At 38.9% G+C, this 16773-nt stretch overlaps 2 protein-coding genes across 3 annotated transcripts in view; one reads left to right on the top strand and one right to left on the bottom strand.

Moving 5' to 3' along the window:
• The first annotated feature begins 11879 nt into the window (after positions 1 to 11879).
• LOC124299920 (ribonuclease P protein subunit rpr2) lies at positions 11880 to 16768 on the top strand. Of its 2 annotated transcripts, none has more exons than XM_046753365.1 (4): positions 11880 to 12006; positions 12518 to 12579; positions 13234 to 13331; positions 13867 to 16768. In XM_046753365.1, the coding sequence occupies exons 1-4, from the start codon at positions 11928 to 11930 to the stop codon at positions 14252 to 14254; spliced, it is 627 nt and encodes a 208-aa protein (XP_046609321.1). In that variant the 5' UTR covers positions 11880 to 11927; the 3' UTR covers positions 14255 to 16768. The 2 variants fall into 2 exon arrangements, with proteins under 2 accessions (XP_046609321.1, XP_046609322.1); XM_046753366.1 differs by lacking the exon at positions 11880 to 12006 and adding an exon at positions 12246 to 12366.
• Positions 14558 to 16773, bottom strand: part of LOC124299919 (cadherin-87A) — a 163944-nt gene continuing 161728 nt past the window's right edge. The window contains exon 29 of the mRNA XM_046753364.1: positions 14558 to 16699. Coding sequence (XP_046609320.1) covers positions 16589 to 16699 — 111 coding nt within the window. The 3' untranslated portion in view covers positions 14558 to 16588. The remainder of the gene's footprint in view (positions 16700 to 16773) is intronic.

Below are 16773 nucleotides of genomic sequence, written 5' to 3' on the forward strand. Positions count from 1 at the left end.
GATTCTATTCGAGGCACGCTCGATGTATTCCATAACATCAGTATTCAAAATTATTCCAACGACTTTTCATTTGCTCTCTCGATCTTGAATTTTCATAGGCATAGAATCGAAACGCTGGTTTAGCTGGTCGCAAGTGAAGCATCTGCGTTGGGCGGAGGAGCGGAATTGTTTTTCGAAAAGTATTCGGATGGAAAAAAATTCAGAGTAACTGCAATACATAACGGATGCGCTAATTCTGAACGAGATGAAATGGATGCTTCGTATATGAGACAGTATTTAACGCTGCGTAGTGATTTAAAGGCCTAGAAAGGTGATAGGGAGAGAAAGAACGAAGCTGCTTAAAACTTCGAGTGTATTTTAACACACATTTGAAAGATACGAGCGAAATCTTTCATCATCCAACTGTCGCAGAACGGCAGCGTTATTAGCCGACCCGTTCACTGAAGAATATATCTTCAGTCAACGGCTGACCATCGAAGGGCCTGGCCGCTTGAGTCTGAAATCGGCAGGAGAGATGAAGTGTGTATTTCTTGTATGAAATGTAAAAGCTAAAATCATTATACATCATATCATATCATCATACCTCATACATCATACATCGTACATCATACATCATCATACATAGTATTAGAGTTTAATACCAAAGTTTAGATGTCGGATGTTCAGAAAGTGACGTCACCAATTTAAAATCAGCCAGCCAAATTCCTCAGTCGGGAAACAACCGCGCAGTAGAGCGGACGGATGAGAGTCGCGCTCCGCAAATTTCGAGTACCGGGTTCTCAACCTCCCGGATCCCGCGCTTCGGGTCCGCTACGTATTTCGAGTACCGGGTTCTCAACTTTCCGGATCCCGCGCTTCGGGTCCGCTACGCGGTGAAACTCGACTTCCAGGATAAGCGCTCCGTGGTTCCTCGTTCGTGTTTACAATAAATTATTTCAATTCGTTTTTCGCGCAATCCCAAATTCGGTAGCTGTCAGTCCGCTAATAAAATTTCTCGACTTCCAGGATAAGCGCTCCGTGGTTCCTCGTTCGTGTTTACAATAAATTATTTCAATTCGTTTTTCGCGCAATCCCAAATTCGGTAGCTGTCAGTCCGCTAATAAAATTTCTCGACTTCCAGGATAAGCGCTCCGTGGTTCCTCGTTCGTGTTTACAATAAATTATTTCAATTCGTTTTTCGCGCAATCCCAAATTCGGTAGCTGTCAGTCCGCTAATAAAATTTCTCGACTTCCAGGATAAGCGCTCCGTGGTTCCTCGTTCGTGTTTACAATAAATTATTTCAATTCGTTTTTCGCGCAATCCCAAATTCGGTAGCTGTCAGTCCGCTAATAAAATTTCTCGACTTCCAGGATAAGCGCTCCGTGGTTCCTCGTTCGTGTTTACAATAAATTATTTCAATTCGTTTTTCGCGCAATCCCAAATTCGGTAGCTGTCAGTCCGCTAATAAAATTTCTCGACTTCCAGGATAAGCGCTCCGTGGTTCCTCGTTCGTGTTTACAATAAATTATTTCAATTCGTTTTTCGCGCAATCCCAAATTCGGTAGCTGTCAGTCCGCTAATAAAATTTCTCGACTTCCAGGATAAGCGCTCCGTGGTTCCTCGTTCGTGTTTACAATAAATTATTTCAATTCGTTTTTCGCGCAATCCCAAATTCGGTAGCTGTCAGTCCGCTAATAAAATTTCTCGACTTCCAGGATAAGCGCTCCGTGGTTCCTCGTTCGTGTTTACAATAAATTATTTCAATTCGTTTTTCGCGCAATCCCAAATTCGGTAGCTGTCAGTCCGCTAATAAAATTTCTCGACTTCCAGGATAAGCGCTCCGTGGTTCCTCGTTCGTGTTTACAATAAATTATTTCAATTCGTTTTTCGCGCAATCCCAAATTCGGTAGCTGTCAGTCCGCTAATAAAATTTCTCGACTTCCAGGATAAGCGCTCCGTGGTTCCTCGTTCGTGTTTACAATAAATTATTTCAATTCGTTTTTCGCGCAATCCCAAATTCGGTAGCTGTCAGTCCGCTAATAAAATTTCTCGACTTCCAGGATAAGCGCTCCGTGGTTCCTCGTTCGTGTTTACAATAAATTATTTCAATTCGTTTTTCGCGCAATCCCAAATTCGGTAGCTGTCAGTCCGCTAATAAAATTTCTCGACTTCCAGGATAAGCGCTCCGTGGTTCCTCGTTCGTGTTTACAATAAATTATTTCAATTCGTTTTTCGCGCAATCCCAAATTCGGTAGCTGTCAGTCCGCTAATAAAATTTCTCGACTTCCAGGATAAGCGCTCCGTGGTTCCTCGTTCGTGTTTACAATAAATTATTTCAATTCGTTTTTCGCGCAATCCCAAATTCGGTAGCTGTCAGTCCGCTAATAAAATTTCTCGACTTCCAGGATAAGCGCTCCGTGGTTCCTCGTTCGTGTTTACAATAAATTATTTCAATTCGTTTTTCGCGCAATCCCAAATTCGGTAGCTGTCAGTCCGCTAATAAAATTTCTCGACTTCCAGGATAAGCGCTCCGTGGTTCCTCGTTCGTGTTTACAATAAATTATTTCAATTCGTTTTTCGCGCAATCCCAAATTCGGTAGCTGTCAGTCCGCTAATAAAATTTCTCGACTTCCAGGATAAGCGCTCCGTGGTTCCTCGTTCGTGTTTACAATAAATTATTTCAATTCGTTTTTCGCGCAATCCCAAATTCGGTAGCTGTCAGTCCGCTAATAAAATTTCTCGACTTCCAGGATAAGCGCTCCGTGGTTCCTCGTTCGTGTTTACAATAAATTATTTCAATTCGTTTTTCGCGCAATCCCAAATTCGGTAGCTGTCAGTCCGCTAATAAAATTTCTCGACTTCCAGGATAAGCGCTCCGTGGTTCCTCGTTCGTGTTTACAATAAATTATTTCAATTCGTTTTTCGCGCAATCCCAAATTCGGTAGCTGTCAGTCCGCTAATAAAATTTCTCGACTTCCAGGATAAGCGCTCCGTGGTTCCTCGTTCGTGTTTACAATAAATTATTTCAATTCGTTTTTCGCGCAATCCCAAATTCGGTAGCTGTCAGTCCGCTAATAAAATTTCTCGACTTCCAGGATAAGCGCTCCGTGGTTCCTCGTTCGTGTTTACAATAAATTATTTCAATTCGTTTTTCGCGCAATCCCAAATTCGGTAGCTGTCAGTCCGCTAATAAAATTTCTCGACTTCCAGGATAAGCGCTCCGTGGTTCCTCGTTCGTGTTTACAATAAATTATTTCAATTCGTTTTTCGCGCAATCCCAAATTCGGTAGCTGTCAGTCCGCTAATAAAATTTCTCGACTTCCAGGATAAGCGCTCCGTGGTTCCTCGTTCGTGTTTACAATAAATTATTTCAATTCGTTTTTCGCGCAATCCCAAATTCGGTAGCTGTCAGTCCGCTAATAAAATTTCTCGACTTCCAGGATAAGCGCTCCGTGGTTCCTCGTTCGTGTTTACAATAAATTATTTCAATTCGTTTTTCGCGCAATCCCAAATTCGGTAGCTGTCAGTCCGCTAATAAAATTTCTCGACTTCCAGGATAAGCGCTCCGTGGTTCCTCGTTCGTGTTTACAATAAATTATTTCAATTCGTTTTCCGCGCAAGCCCAAATTCGGTAGCTGTCAGTACGCTAATAAAATTTCTATAACTTTATAATCTTCTCATAATCTTTCTGGTAGATTAAATCGATAAAAAAATTATATCAAACCTCACACATTATTTTTGATTTGTTCTCATGCTGAAAATATTTATTAGTATTCGGGGTATAACTCGAGGTGGTTGAAGGTGGTCGGAGGTGGACGAGAAGGAGGACGAGGAGGACGAGGATTTGTGCTGGGTGAGTAAAACACTTTTATAATATTTGATGGCAATTGTAATTATATTTCATCTGAAATATTACAAACTTGTCACGTTTACAATAAATTATTTCAATTCATTTTTCGTGCAAGCACATATTCAGTAGCTATAAATAATCTTATACAATTTATTATATTATTAATTAATTAATTAATATTCTTATAATATTTGATGGCAATTGTAATTATATTTCATCTGAAATATTACAAACTTGTCACGTTTACAATAAATCATTTCAATTCATTTTTCGTGCAAGCACATATTCAGTAGCTATGAATAATCTTATACTATTTATTACATTATTAATTAATTGATTAATTACATTAATCCTTACACAATATTTTTGATGTGTTCCTATACTAAAAATATTCATTACTATTCCAGGTATTACCCGAGGTGGTCGGAGGTGGACGAGGAGGAGGACGAGCTGGACGAGGAGGAGGACCAGGTGGACGAGGAGGAGGACGAGGTGGACGAGGAGGAGGCGGGGTGGGTCGTGGGAGAGGACCTCTCCTCTCCTCAGAGGAGGGGAGGGGGAGGGGCAGGGAAGGGGGAGAGGAGGGCGGGGAGGGAAGGGAAGGAAAGGGGAGGGGAGGGGAGGGGCGGGGAAGGGGGAAAGGGGAGGGGGAGGGAGGGAGGGTGGGAGGGTGGGAGGGAGGGAGGGCGGGAGGGAGGGAGGGAGGGAGGGAGAGAGTGGAGGACGGATGTTGATTCAAGCCCGTTAGAGTTAATAGCAGAACATACGCCCGCCCGCCCCTTCCCTCTCCCTCCCTCCCACCCTCCCTCCCGCCCTCCCTCCCACCCTCCCTCCCTCCCGCCCCCCCCCCCCTCCCCCTTCCCCGCCCCTCCCCTCCCCTCCCCTTCCCTTCCCTTCCCTTCCCTCCCCGCCCTCCTCTCCCCCTTCCCTGCCCCTCCCCCTCCCCTCCTCTGAGGAGAGGAGAGGTCCTCTCCCACGACCCACCCCGCCTCCTCCTCGTCCACCTCGTCCTCCTCCTCGTCCACCTGGTCCTCCTCCTCGTCCAGCTCGTCCTCCTCCTCGTCCACCTCCGACCACCTCGGGTAATACCTGGAATAGTAATGAATATTTTTAGTATAGGAACACATCAAAAATATTGTGTAAGGATTAATGTAATTAATCAATTAATTAATAATGTAATAAATTGTATGAGATTATTCATAGCTACTGAATATGTGCTTGCACGAAAAATGAATTGAAATGATTTATTGTAAACGTGACAAGTTTGTAATATTTCAGATGAAATATAATTACAATTGCCATCAAATATTATAAGAATATTAATTAATTAATTAATAATATAATAAATTGTATAAGATTATTTATAGCTACTGAATATGTGCTTGCACGAAAAATGAATTGAAATAATTTATTGTAAACGTGACAAGTTTGTAATATTTCAGATGAAATATAATTACAATTGCCATCAAATATTATAAAAGTGTTTTACTCACCCAGCACAAATCCTCGTCCTCCTCGTCCTCCTTCTCGTCCACCTCCGACCACCTTCAACCACCTCGAGTTATACCCCGAATACTAATAAATATTTTCAGCATGAGAACAAATCAAAAATAATGTGTGAGGTTTGATATAATTTTTTTATCGATTTAATCTACCAGAAAGATTATGAGAAGATTATAAAGTTATAGAAATTTTATTAGCGTACTGACAGCTACCGAATTTGGGCTTGCGCGGAAAACGAATTGAAATAATTTATTGTAAACACGAACGAGGAACCACGGAGCGCTTATCCTGGAAGTCGAGAAATTTTATTAGCGGACTGACAGCTACCGAATTTGGGATTGCGCGAAAAACGAATTGAAATAATTTATTGTAAACACGAACGAGGAACCACGGAGCGCTTATCCTGGAAGTCGAGAAATTTTATTAGCGGACTGACAGCTACCGAATTTGGGATTGCGCGAAAAACGAATTGAAATAATTTATTGTAAACACGAACGAGGAACCACGGAGCGCTTATCCTGGAAGTCGAGAAATTTTATTAGCGGACTGACAGCTACCGAATTTGGGATTGCGCGAAAAACGAATTGAAATAATTTATTGTAAACACGAACGAGGAACCACGGAGCGCTTATCCTGGAAGTCGAGAAATTTTATTAGCGGACTGACAGCTACCGAATTTGGGATTGCGCGAAAAACGAATTGAAATAATTTATTGTAAACACGAACGAGGAACCACGGAGCGCTTATCCTGGAAGTCGAGAAATTTTATTAGCGGACTGACAGCTACCGAATTTGGGATTGCGCGAAAAACGAATTGAAATAATTTATTGTAAACACGAACGAGGAACCACGGAGCGCTTATCCTGGAAGTCGAGAAATTTTATTAGCGGACTGACAGCTACCGAATTTGGGATTGCGCGAAAAACGAATTGAAATAATTTATTGTAAACACGAACGAGGAACCACGGAGCGCTTATCCTGGAAGTCGAGTTTCACCGCGTAGCGGACCCGAAGCGCGGGATCCGGAAAGTTGAGAACCCGGTACTCGAAATACGTAGCGGACCCGAAGCGCGGGATCCGGGAGGTTGAGAACCCGGTACTCGAAATTTGCGGAGCGCGACTCTCATCCGTCCGCTCTACTGCGCGGTTGTTTCCCGACTGAGGAATTTGGCTGGCTGATTTTAAATTGGTGACGTCACTTTCTGAACATCCGACATCTAAACTTTGGTATTAAACTCTAATACTATGTATGATGATGTATGATGTACGATGTATGATGTATGAGGTATGATGATATGATATGATGTATAATGATTTTAGCTTTTACATTTCATACAAGAAATACACACTTCATCTCTCCTGCCGATTTCAGACTCAAGCGGCCAGGCCCTTCGATGGTCAGCCGTTGACTGAAGATATATTCTTCAGTGAACGGGTCGGCTAATAACGCTGCCGTTCTGCGACAGTTGGATGATGAAAGATTTCGCTCGTATCTTTCAAATGTGTGTTAAAATACACTCGAAGTTTTAAGCAGCTTCGTTCTTTCTCTCCCTATCACCTTTCTAGGCCTTTAAATCACTACGCAGCGTTAAATACTGTCTCATATACGAAGCATCCATTTCATCTCGTTCAGAATTAGCGCATCCGTTATGTATTGCAGTTACTCTGAATTTTTTTCCATCCGAATACTTTTCGAAAAACAATTCCGCTCCTCCGCCCAACGCAGATGCTTCACTTGCGACCAGCTAAACCAGCGTTTCGATTCTATGCCTATGAAAATTCAAGATCGAGAGAGCAAATGAAAAGTCGTTGGAATAATTTTGAATACTGATGTTATGGAATACATCGAGCGTGCCTCGAATAGAATCCCATTTCGAAATGAATAATTCTTCTCTTTTCATATCATAGCTAATCTAGTAATATAGGTCAATAGGATGGTTGGAGGTGTTCGGAAATGGTAGGAGGTGGTCGGCGCTGGCAGAAGGTGATAGGGGGTGGTCGAAAGTGGCCATTGATGGTCGTAGGTGGCAGGGGGAGGTAGGAGCTGTTCGAAAATGGTAGGACATTTCAAAAGTTAAAGTCGACGATGATCCGGTGCATCAATTTTATCGTTACAGATTTTCTTTTCCCATGAGCCATAAAGTATTCAACAACGATAATGCAGTCCTTAAAATTCATCATTCATCTCTGTCTGGAAAGCTAATTCGCAAGGCGTGGTATTCTATTCTATTTGCATTATTAGAAAAATACCCGTACTCTACATACACTGTTTCTAATCTTTTGCTACATTTGGTTGAATCCCCATGCTTCTACAGCACGAATAGTCGGAAATGTTTTTCATTATCCATAATAAAATAAAAGAAGTAACAAAGCTTAAATTTATTGTCAAAGCTCTAATGAATACATCAAACTGCGGTCGAATCAATTCATTTATTATTTGCACATGACCTCTGTATATTTGATAAATTATTCCTAAATACATTGAAACATATGTATTTATAATGAAATATCATGCAACGGGCTGTGTAAAGTATAAACTATAATTTCTATCGAATAGCTGCTTTTATGTCAACAGGGCTTTGAGACTCAGTTCAGTTCGTCCTCCTCCTCGTCCACCTCCGACCACCTCCAACAATCGCGAACCACCTCGAACAACCACCGATAACCACCTCGGGTTGTACCTGGAATAGCGATAAATATTTTCAGTATAAGAACACATCAAAAACATTACGTAAGGATTCATATAATCACAGGTTTTGTTTTTTGGCTGTAACTTTCGATGCGTTGATAGCAGCGTATTGGGACTGCGCCCAATCGATTTCTCTCGCAAAATTACTTCGGAATAGTGCATGAAAGAATTTATTCCAGCACTTTTTAGAATCGCCAAAATTTTCGCCAAAAATGCAAAGGGGTTAGCCTTACTTTTTCTTCATTTTTGGAGCCGAAAATTTTTGATCTCAGATTAGATTTGAATGACCCTCACCTGACTAATCGGACCCTCAGGAACTCAGAAAACGCAGCAAAAAGAGCGTGGGACCAAGAGGAGAGAAATGGCGAGCAAAAAAGCACCTGCTGAAAAATGTCGAAAACTCAGGTTCTCGTTTTCTGGCTGTAACTTTTGATGCGTTGATCGCAGCGTGTTAGTACTACGCCCAATCGAATTCTGTCGCAAAATTACGTCGGAATAGTGCAATAGTCCTCCCACTCCTCGTTTCCCACGATTACCCGCAACCACCCTCAAGCTCCACCGATCACCTCCAACCACCGCCAACCACCTTCAACGACCACCGCTGACCACCTCTGGTTATGTCTTGAATACAAATAAATATTTTTAATATTAGAACACATCAAAAATATTGCGTAAGGATTAATATAATTTTTTTGTCGACAGATTTCACCAAGAAGATTATGAGAAAATTGTAAAAAGTTATGGAACTTTTATTAGCGCGTTGAGAGCTACCGAATTTGGGCTTGCGCGAAAAATAAAATGAAATAATGTATTGTAAACATGTCAGGTTTAAAAAATTTCAAATAAAACGTAATTACAAACGCCATTCGATATTATAAAAGTGTTTTACTCACCGTGCAGAAATCCTCGTTCTCCTTGTCTTCCTCGTCTTTCTCGTCTTTCTCCCCCTTGTCCTCCTCCTTGTCTACCTCGATCACCTCCAACCGCCGCCATCCGCCACCAACGACCACCCCTAACCATCTCCGACCACCTCTAACCACCGCCAACCACCTCGGGTCAAACCCCAAAGACTAATAAATATTTTCACCAACAGAACACATCAAAAATATTGTGTAAGGATTAATATAATTTTTTTATCGACACATTTCACTAAGAAGATTATGAGAAAATAATAAGAAATTATAGAAATTTCATTAGCGCATTGATAGCTCCTGAATTTGTGCTTACGCAAAAAATGAATTCAAATAATTTATTGTGGACATGACAAGTTTAACCAGAACTACGGAAAATTAGTCCGAAGGTCAAAAGTCACCAGGTCAAGGACCTGGACAGCCAGAACTACGGAGCGCTTGTCCTCGAAGTCGAGTTCCACCAGGTAGTGGACCTTAAGCGCAGAAACTACGGAGCACTTCTCCCGGAACTTGAGTTGCACCGGGAAGCGGACCCGTAGTGCAGGATCCAGGAAGTAGAAGAACCCGGTACTCGAAATCTGCGGAGCTCTCATCCGTCCGCTCTAGTGCGCGGTTGTTTCCAGACTGAGGAATTCGGCTAGCTGATTAGTATAGATCGAAGACGTCAAAAGAAAAAAAATTTTGGGTGACATCACTTTCTGAACATCCGAACTTTGGTTTCGAACTTCAATACTATGTATGATGTATGATGACATCATATGATGTACAATGATTTTAGTTTTCACATTTCAGACAAGAAGTACGCACTTTATCTTTCCTGCCGATTCCAGACTCGTGCGGCTAGGCCCTCCGATAGTCAGCCGTTGACTAAAGACATATTCCTCAGTTAACGGGTTAGCTAATAACGCTGCCATTCTGCGTCAGTTGAATGATATAAATATTTGATCGTACCTTTCGAATGTGTGTTAAAATACACTTGAAGTTTCAAGATGCTTCGCTCTATCTCACCCTATCAAAAAAAAAAAAATCGCCGGCAATCACCTTATAGGTCTTCAAATCAGGACACTGCGTTAAATACTGTCTCATATACGGAGCATCCATTTCATCGCGATCGAAATTAGCGCATCCGAGATGCATTACAGTTACTCTGAATTTTTTTCCATACGAATACTTTTCGAAAAACAATTCTGCTTCTCTACCCAACGTAGATACGTCACTTGCGACTAGCTAAAACAGCGTTTCGATTCTATGCCGACGAAAATTCAAGATCGAGAGAGCAAATGAAAAGTTGTTGGAATAATTATGAATATTAATGTTATGGAATACATCGAGCGCGTGTCGAATAGAATCCCATTTCGAAATGAATAATTCTTTTATTTTCATATTATAGCCGATTATTGTGGATAATCTAGTTTGTCTCCTGGAATATTATAAAATTTATAGCATGCATCACATATTAATCGCAAATGGAATATATATATCAATATCGTACATGCACCGCATATGCATGTATACTTTTTGGTCTCTGCGTCATTATCTCATCTGATCTGTTATTATTCATGATCTATGCATACATTCTTCTCTCGGGTACCTATACTTTAATTAAATCACTGTTTTGCTACGAATTTTGGAAGAAATTTATTCTCATCAATAATTTTTTGCATCGCCGACAAGTCGGTCAGTACACACAGGCTAAGTACTAGCTTCGACTAACCATTGCGAAGACTGTGTTACTGGGAAGGTGAATGCAGCCAGTATCGGGTCAAAATCGGTAACTCTCTGATGTTCTGTAATATGTTTTCAACAATACCGTTGGAACATCTTCGGGAGCGCAAGCGCACGACGATTTTCGGTTGTCACACCAAAGCCATTAGGGAAACTGTCTTCATATTCTGTAGTCAACGGCCTTGATTCGAAAAAAAATCCGACAATCTCAACCCCGCTAAAATTTGAGGTTTGCGTTGAAAACCCTTAATTTACATTAAGTTTGCATCGGTAGCCGATAACTGAAGTTGGATGTGGATTCACCAATTTACCTCATTAAATACTATTCCATTTGGAATGAATTCCATGGTTTTTCAGTGGCCTTCTTAACCCCTTCACTGTCTGGTAAGTTGATACACACTCCGACATACGTACGTACACAAAATATAGAGAAGCTATTGCCTACGTACATTGTTGTCCTCCTTCGAGTTGAGATTTCGTTTTTGTTGATTACAGCAATGTACGAAGATTATTTCATTATTGAAGAATTCAACGACCAATTTTCCCAGTTTCCGTATAGCGGTTCCTCGTGACAGGGATGGAGTAATTGTCAACGTCCCATAGACCTAGTTGTGCTCTCACACCTTCTATGGCGGCGGTATAGTTTTATTTACGTAGCTATAAAATTGCGGTGGGGACGTGATAATCCTTTGTTTATAAGGTTTAAAAAAGGAAGCAAAACAACCATAACAGTTAGAGGTTAGGTTAGGTTTAGCCCGACGGACGCTGGCCCGTCCGGCTTGTTTGTCCCCACAAAGGCTTGCGCTCAACAATGTCCTGTAGTTGAATTTTCTGAACGATACATGTGTTGCGAGAAGATTTCTTCATCGACATGTCACAAGAACGGCTCTAGTGGTAAGCCGTGGAACTATTAGTCAGGATCCAGGCTGAAAAATACTTACGGTGATTTTAATGTTATTTTCGAATTAATACTTTTCATCTAAACTCCGTTCAAAAGTACTGCGCTGTGATGTAACAGGTGGATAGAAATAAGCCGTCCGAAATGCTTCAATACTTATCAGTCACACGGGCTTTTGCTTGACGTAACCCACGGTGTACAGACACTGTAGTCACATATGTGTGTATAAACGCGTACAGCCAAGGACAGATCAAATACCTTGGTCTCTGCGTGACATTGGAGCGTCCAAGGCCTCCCTCCATGTTTCACGGTCAGGCCTTGGCCGCAGTCTCGATCGAGGACAGTCCCTATCAATTTTGCGATGCCGAGCAATGCCGAGGTCAATTCCGTTGGCCTTGCGGAAAGGCTGCAGAGTTGCAGATAACTGCTCGGCTCAATGCCACGTCCAAGGTATGAACTACTGGTGACGTTTCCACGAGCTTTTCCAGCATATCGTAAACCTCCACTGATCATTATTAGATCCGATAGGTGTAATACGAGTAATAATTACAAATGAATACTTAATTAAGCCGAGAATCTATTCTATAAACCAATTCAAACATGCGTACTATCAGCACGTAGTATTTGTACATACGTATGATGGGTATGATGTAAGTATAAAATCGCAAAGCTACTAGCCAATCACATTTAAGAATGCAGTGACATGCACGCATGTCCGTTGTCATGCGTAAGGCCACTAAAGTCTGCGCCCCGCGATAAATGTGTCACCTGAGTCGGTAGTCGACAATTACAGACAAATGTCATCAAATGGTAAATTATTGAACTAGTGCTCGTTAGTCGATCAGCCGCTTTGGTACTTGATTAGTTATAATCAACTAAAACTCGACAGTCTGCAAAACATTGTGCAAATGCTGTCAGAGAGAATAACGTTGAAACTAACCTCACTTTTTTATTATCGCAGCAATAAATGTGAAGCTATGCCAGGGAAAAGATGTTTTGGAGAGAATGAATTATTTGTATCAGGTATAGTCGATTGCTTACTCCTAATTCATTCAAATTTTTCATGGAGAATCTTCCCTATTTAGTGAAAAATGATAGTAACTATATGCGTTATTTGAAAGTAACTGCAAACAGTAATATTACGTTACCTTACAGCAGTGTTTTATATTTTTTATTAAGAGGAGGGTACACCCGTCGATTCATGCATGCGAACCTAACGCAGAAAATTGCTGAAAAATAACTGATATTCAGACAATTTCTACCAGTTTTATTTTGAAGGAATTGACCAATCGTTAATTCTATGCCCGTATTTGTGAAAAAGATACTTGGAAAAAAAAACTACTTTTTTGCTGTTAAAAAATGTTTCAAAGGTTGTAAAAATTGATTTCGAAATTTGAAATTTATTTTGCAAGCTTTTTGTAACATTTTTCACAAATAAAAGCATGGAATTTGCCATAGATCAATTCCTGCTAAATAAAACTGGTAAAAATTAGGTGAATATCTGTTTTTTATTTCAGCAGTTTTCTGCATTGCATTCAGTATGAAAAGAAGTGGTTGAAAAAAAATCTGACTTTCCCACCACATATATGAATTGACGAGTGTACCCTCCCCTTAATGTTAAAAATTCTATCGCTCTATGAAATGCATTTGTTTATTAATTTGTTTCTATTATCATAGGCTAGTTATTTAATGGCGATACAGTCCAAGAATCCAGTCGCTGCTTCGTACTACGGTAACATAATGCTTAGATGTGCTAAAAAAGCTGTTCTTCGAATGTAAGTCATATTTTCTCTATTGTTCTATTATCATAGCTCAAATCACTCATTACAATATGATACTACAATTTCATGTGTATCGTTTGAGATTTGATTCAGAGCAAAAATATTGATACTGCAAGGTCATGTACCGAATAAAATAGACTGAGAATATGTACCTACCTTGAAGGTAGATAAGTATTACAGATTGCACTTATCCATAAAATTTATTTGTTTTTATCATTTCGAAAATGATTTTCCTGTATCAGTTTATCAAACTCTTAATTCTGTTCGCTAGACACTAGCAGTTCTTACAGATAGTCTGATGTAATATGCGTATAGTGACAGAAAATTCGATAAAATGTAGAGTGCATTGTTTATGAGAAAAATGTATGAACTTGTTATGAATTTAATACGTTATTGTCAATTCAAAACAAACTAACAATACCCAGTTTTATAATAGAATGACCAACTATCCTACTTAAGTGAACTCACTAAAAACATGACACTATTTAATATTACTGATTTCGTATTTGCATTCAACAAAATATTACAGGAGTCCAGATATAAAGAGAACAATCTGTAAGTGTTGTCAGTTGCCTCTGATACCAGGGGACACGGCTAGAGTACGATTGATCTCAAAACCCATGAAAATGGTCAAATGGACGTGTCTTACCTGTGGCGCTACCAGAAAATTCCCTACCAAGAAGGGATATAAATTATGGGCAGATCAACCAGAAGCTTTAGTTGAACTGTTTGACTATACATTCAAACAAAGTGTTGATGGTGTAAATAAATATAACAGCCGAAACAATGATGCGACAAAATCAAGTTCTCCACCTGTAGATGGTAATATTCTATGCACTACAGAAAATTACGGAAATAGTTTTCCGTTGACTGAAGAAAACAATGTTCTCGATATAAAAAGTAATAAGGCAAGATAAGAGCGTAACTAGCAAGTGCAATATAGTTCGAGATTGACGTATGTACATATCTCAGACGAAATTTTTAACAAGTTGCTATATACTCAAGTACTGCGATTGTAATTTATGTATTGATTTTACGAATTGACAACTTCCTGATAAATTTGATTTTTTGAATATCTTCTTTTGCGGTTTTTTTATGAAAGACACAACTACCTCATAAATTGACGATGAACAGTTTCTTTAACAATGACTCATGGTCTGATTTGATTCTATTTTGTTTTGTATAAATCTGCATGGAAATTTTCAGAATTAAGACACAAATAATCTTTACAAGTACGAATATTTCTTATTAATCACTTACGTAAAATATGTTACAATATTACAATCAGTTTACAATCGATAAACAGACAGTTCCTGACTAACTCGAATAATTATAACGTTCTAACAATACTTTAATCAATTATAGCTTAATTGTATTTTATTAAACATTCGTGGTAATAACTTATATGAGATTTAAGTGATTTTTTTTTTATCTTCGAGTATGAGATACATTTTGAGAAATATGTAACAAGTTATAAAGCTTATAGATAATATTCTGTTCCCTGAAACAATTATACTATATAAAATATGGTAAACGTAAAAATTTGGATGACTCGTTGCCATTTTTTAAAATTATCCTCTGGAACTATTGAGCGTAACTGTAAGCTTTACATATTATTACAAATAGTGTCTCGTTCAGTTTAATTATGATATGACTATGTCCGTCCATAGCCCACCATTCACTCGTTTATGCGATACATTATATAAGTGAACCTCGCTGCGATCAAATTATAATAATACTGGAATGTTATTGATTACGGAGCTATTCATCAACTGCTTATTTTTTTAATTTTCTCATCTTTATGAAATATTCTTAAAGAGATTTTTAACTGTCTATGTCAATGAATATGTTCGTTACAAAACTTACAATTAGACTTGTAGCAGTAGCAAGTGTTATTAATAAATGAATGGACGCAAATTAGAATTACTGGCACAGCTACCCCATTCTGTATCGAGTTGTCACCGAAAGTTGAATTACCAAGTATAAAAACAATAGTAACATAAAAATGTAATAACAGACATTAATCGAACATCGAACAAAATCACATGCACTATATACCATATATTATTGGAAATAGCATTAATCGTATTACGCTTATTAATGTAGCTAGCCTTTTGTATACGGCACAGTGATGAATTGGAGTATTTTATAAATGAAATATTGGATACGATATTAAAATTTACAATTTTCACAAATATAGAAATGAATTTATTCAGGATGATGATATAATAGATATAACCATTTGCAGCTGATGACTTAAAATTTTAATGACAACGAGAATTCAATCCTTAACAAAATTTCGTTCTGGTCTACAGATTCACCGAGCATTTTACGTACTATTTGAGTATTTTCTTGTATGCAAAGTACAAAATGTGTCAGATAATTATTTGATAATACACGTGTAGATCGACCCGGTGTGAATAGCAAATATGCCATCTAAACTTTTTTAATAAATTGTCATTTAATAATATGAATAAATACGGACTAAAATTAATTCCAATGTCGATCTATCGACGCTAAATAACACAGCCACGATCGCAACAAGGTACAGTTACGAAATTCAAATAAAAAGAAAAACAAAAACTGTGATGTAACAATAAAATTGGGCTGGACGGAATCTACACACTGAATTATATACATATATCTGTCGTGCCAAGCTTCAGTCGACAAGCTATTTCACAGTAGCCATCTAATAACTTTTTTTTTATCAAATCAAATCAGATCCGACCCCAGGTTGGCAACACACATATATACATGCACACATCGGCTATATTTAACGTTCACCCATTAATAAGTATATCTTAGATGTATAATTTATACGACTGTCTGAATAGTTTCAATATTTTAATGCAGTTTTCAACTACACCGTGTAAACTTTGAAGAGGCTTTTAATTAAAATTTATGTGAGACAGGATTTCAATTTTGAACCAAACTCACCAAGAAGTGTAGGTATTGAAATAGAGGAGAAAATATTAATCCTGCAGATGGTTGAAGATTAATTAAATCTGTTGTTTGACTTTCATCGAAATGCTCTTCCTTCAAGTATATAAGTTTACCCTAAATAGAAGAGACTTTCAAAAGTTTACAGCAACTGCCTTGTTTACACAACCCTTATATGTAAATACGTGGTATTATTAACCAGTTATTGTCAAAATTATGCACTTGAAAAGCATGTAATATTGAAACTTAATCAGATTCTTACATTGGATGGAAAAGGATGGGAAGGGTTGGTGAATAGTGTATAATTGAGTTTACATGAGTCCTGATACGAACTGTGGTTGTCCGTCACGATCTAACGTTAATTGAGGAGTTGGCGTTGGTTGAAATGTCGAGCCCTGGAAGCCCATTGCTGACTCATACAGCTGAAATATACAATTTGTAATTTTCCCAGTCCCGATCAGACTCTATTAATAAATTACATATAAATTTCACTTAC

This window comes from Neodiprion virginianus, chromosome 3, assembly GCF_021901495.1.
Source record: "Neodiprion virginianus isolate iyNeoVirg1 chromosome 3, iyNeoVirg1.1, whole genome shotgun sequence".
Lineage (NCBI taxonomy): Eukaryota > Metazoa > Arthropoda > Insecta > Hymenoptera > Diprionidae > Neodiprion > Neodiprion virginianus.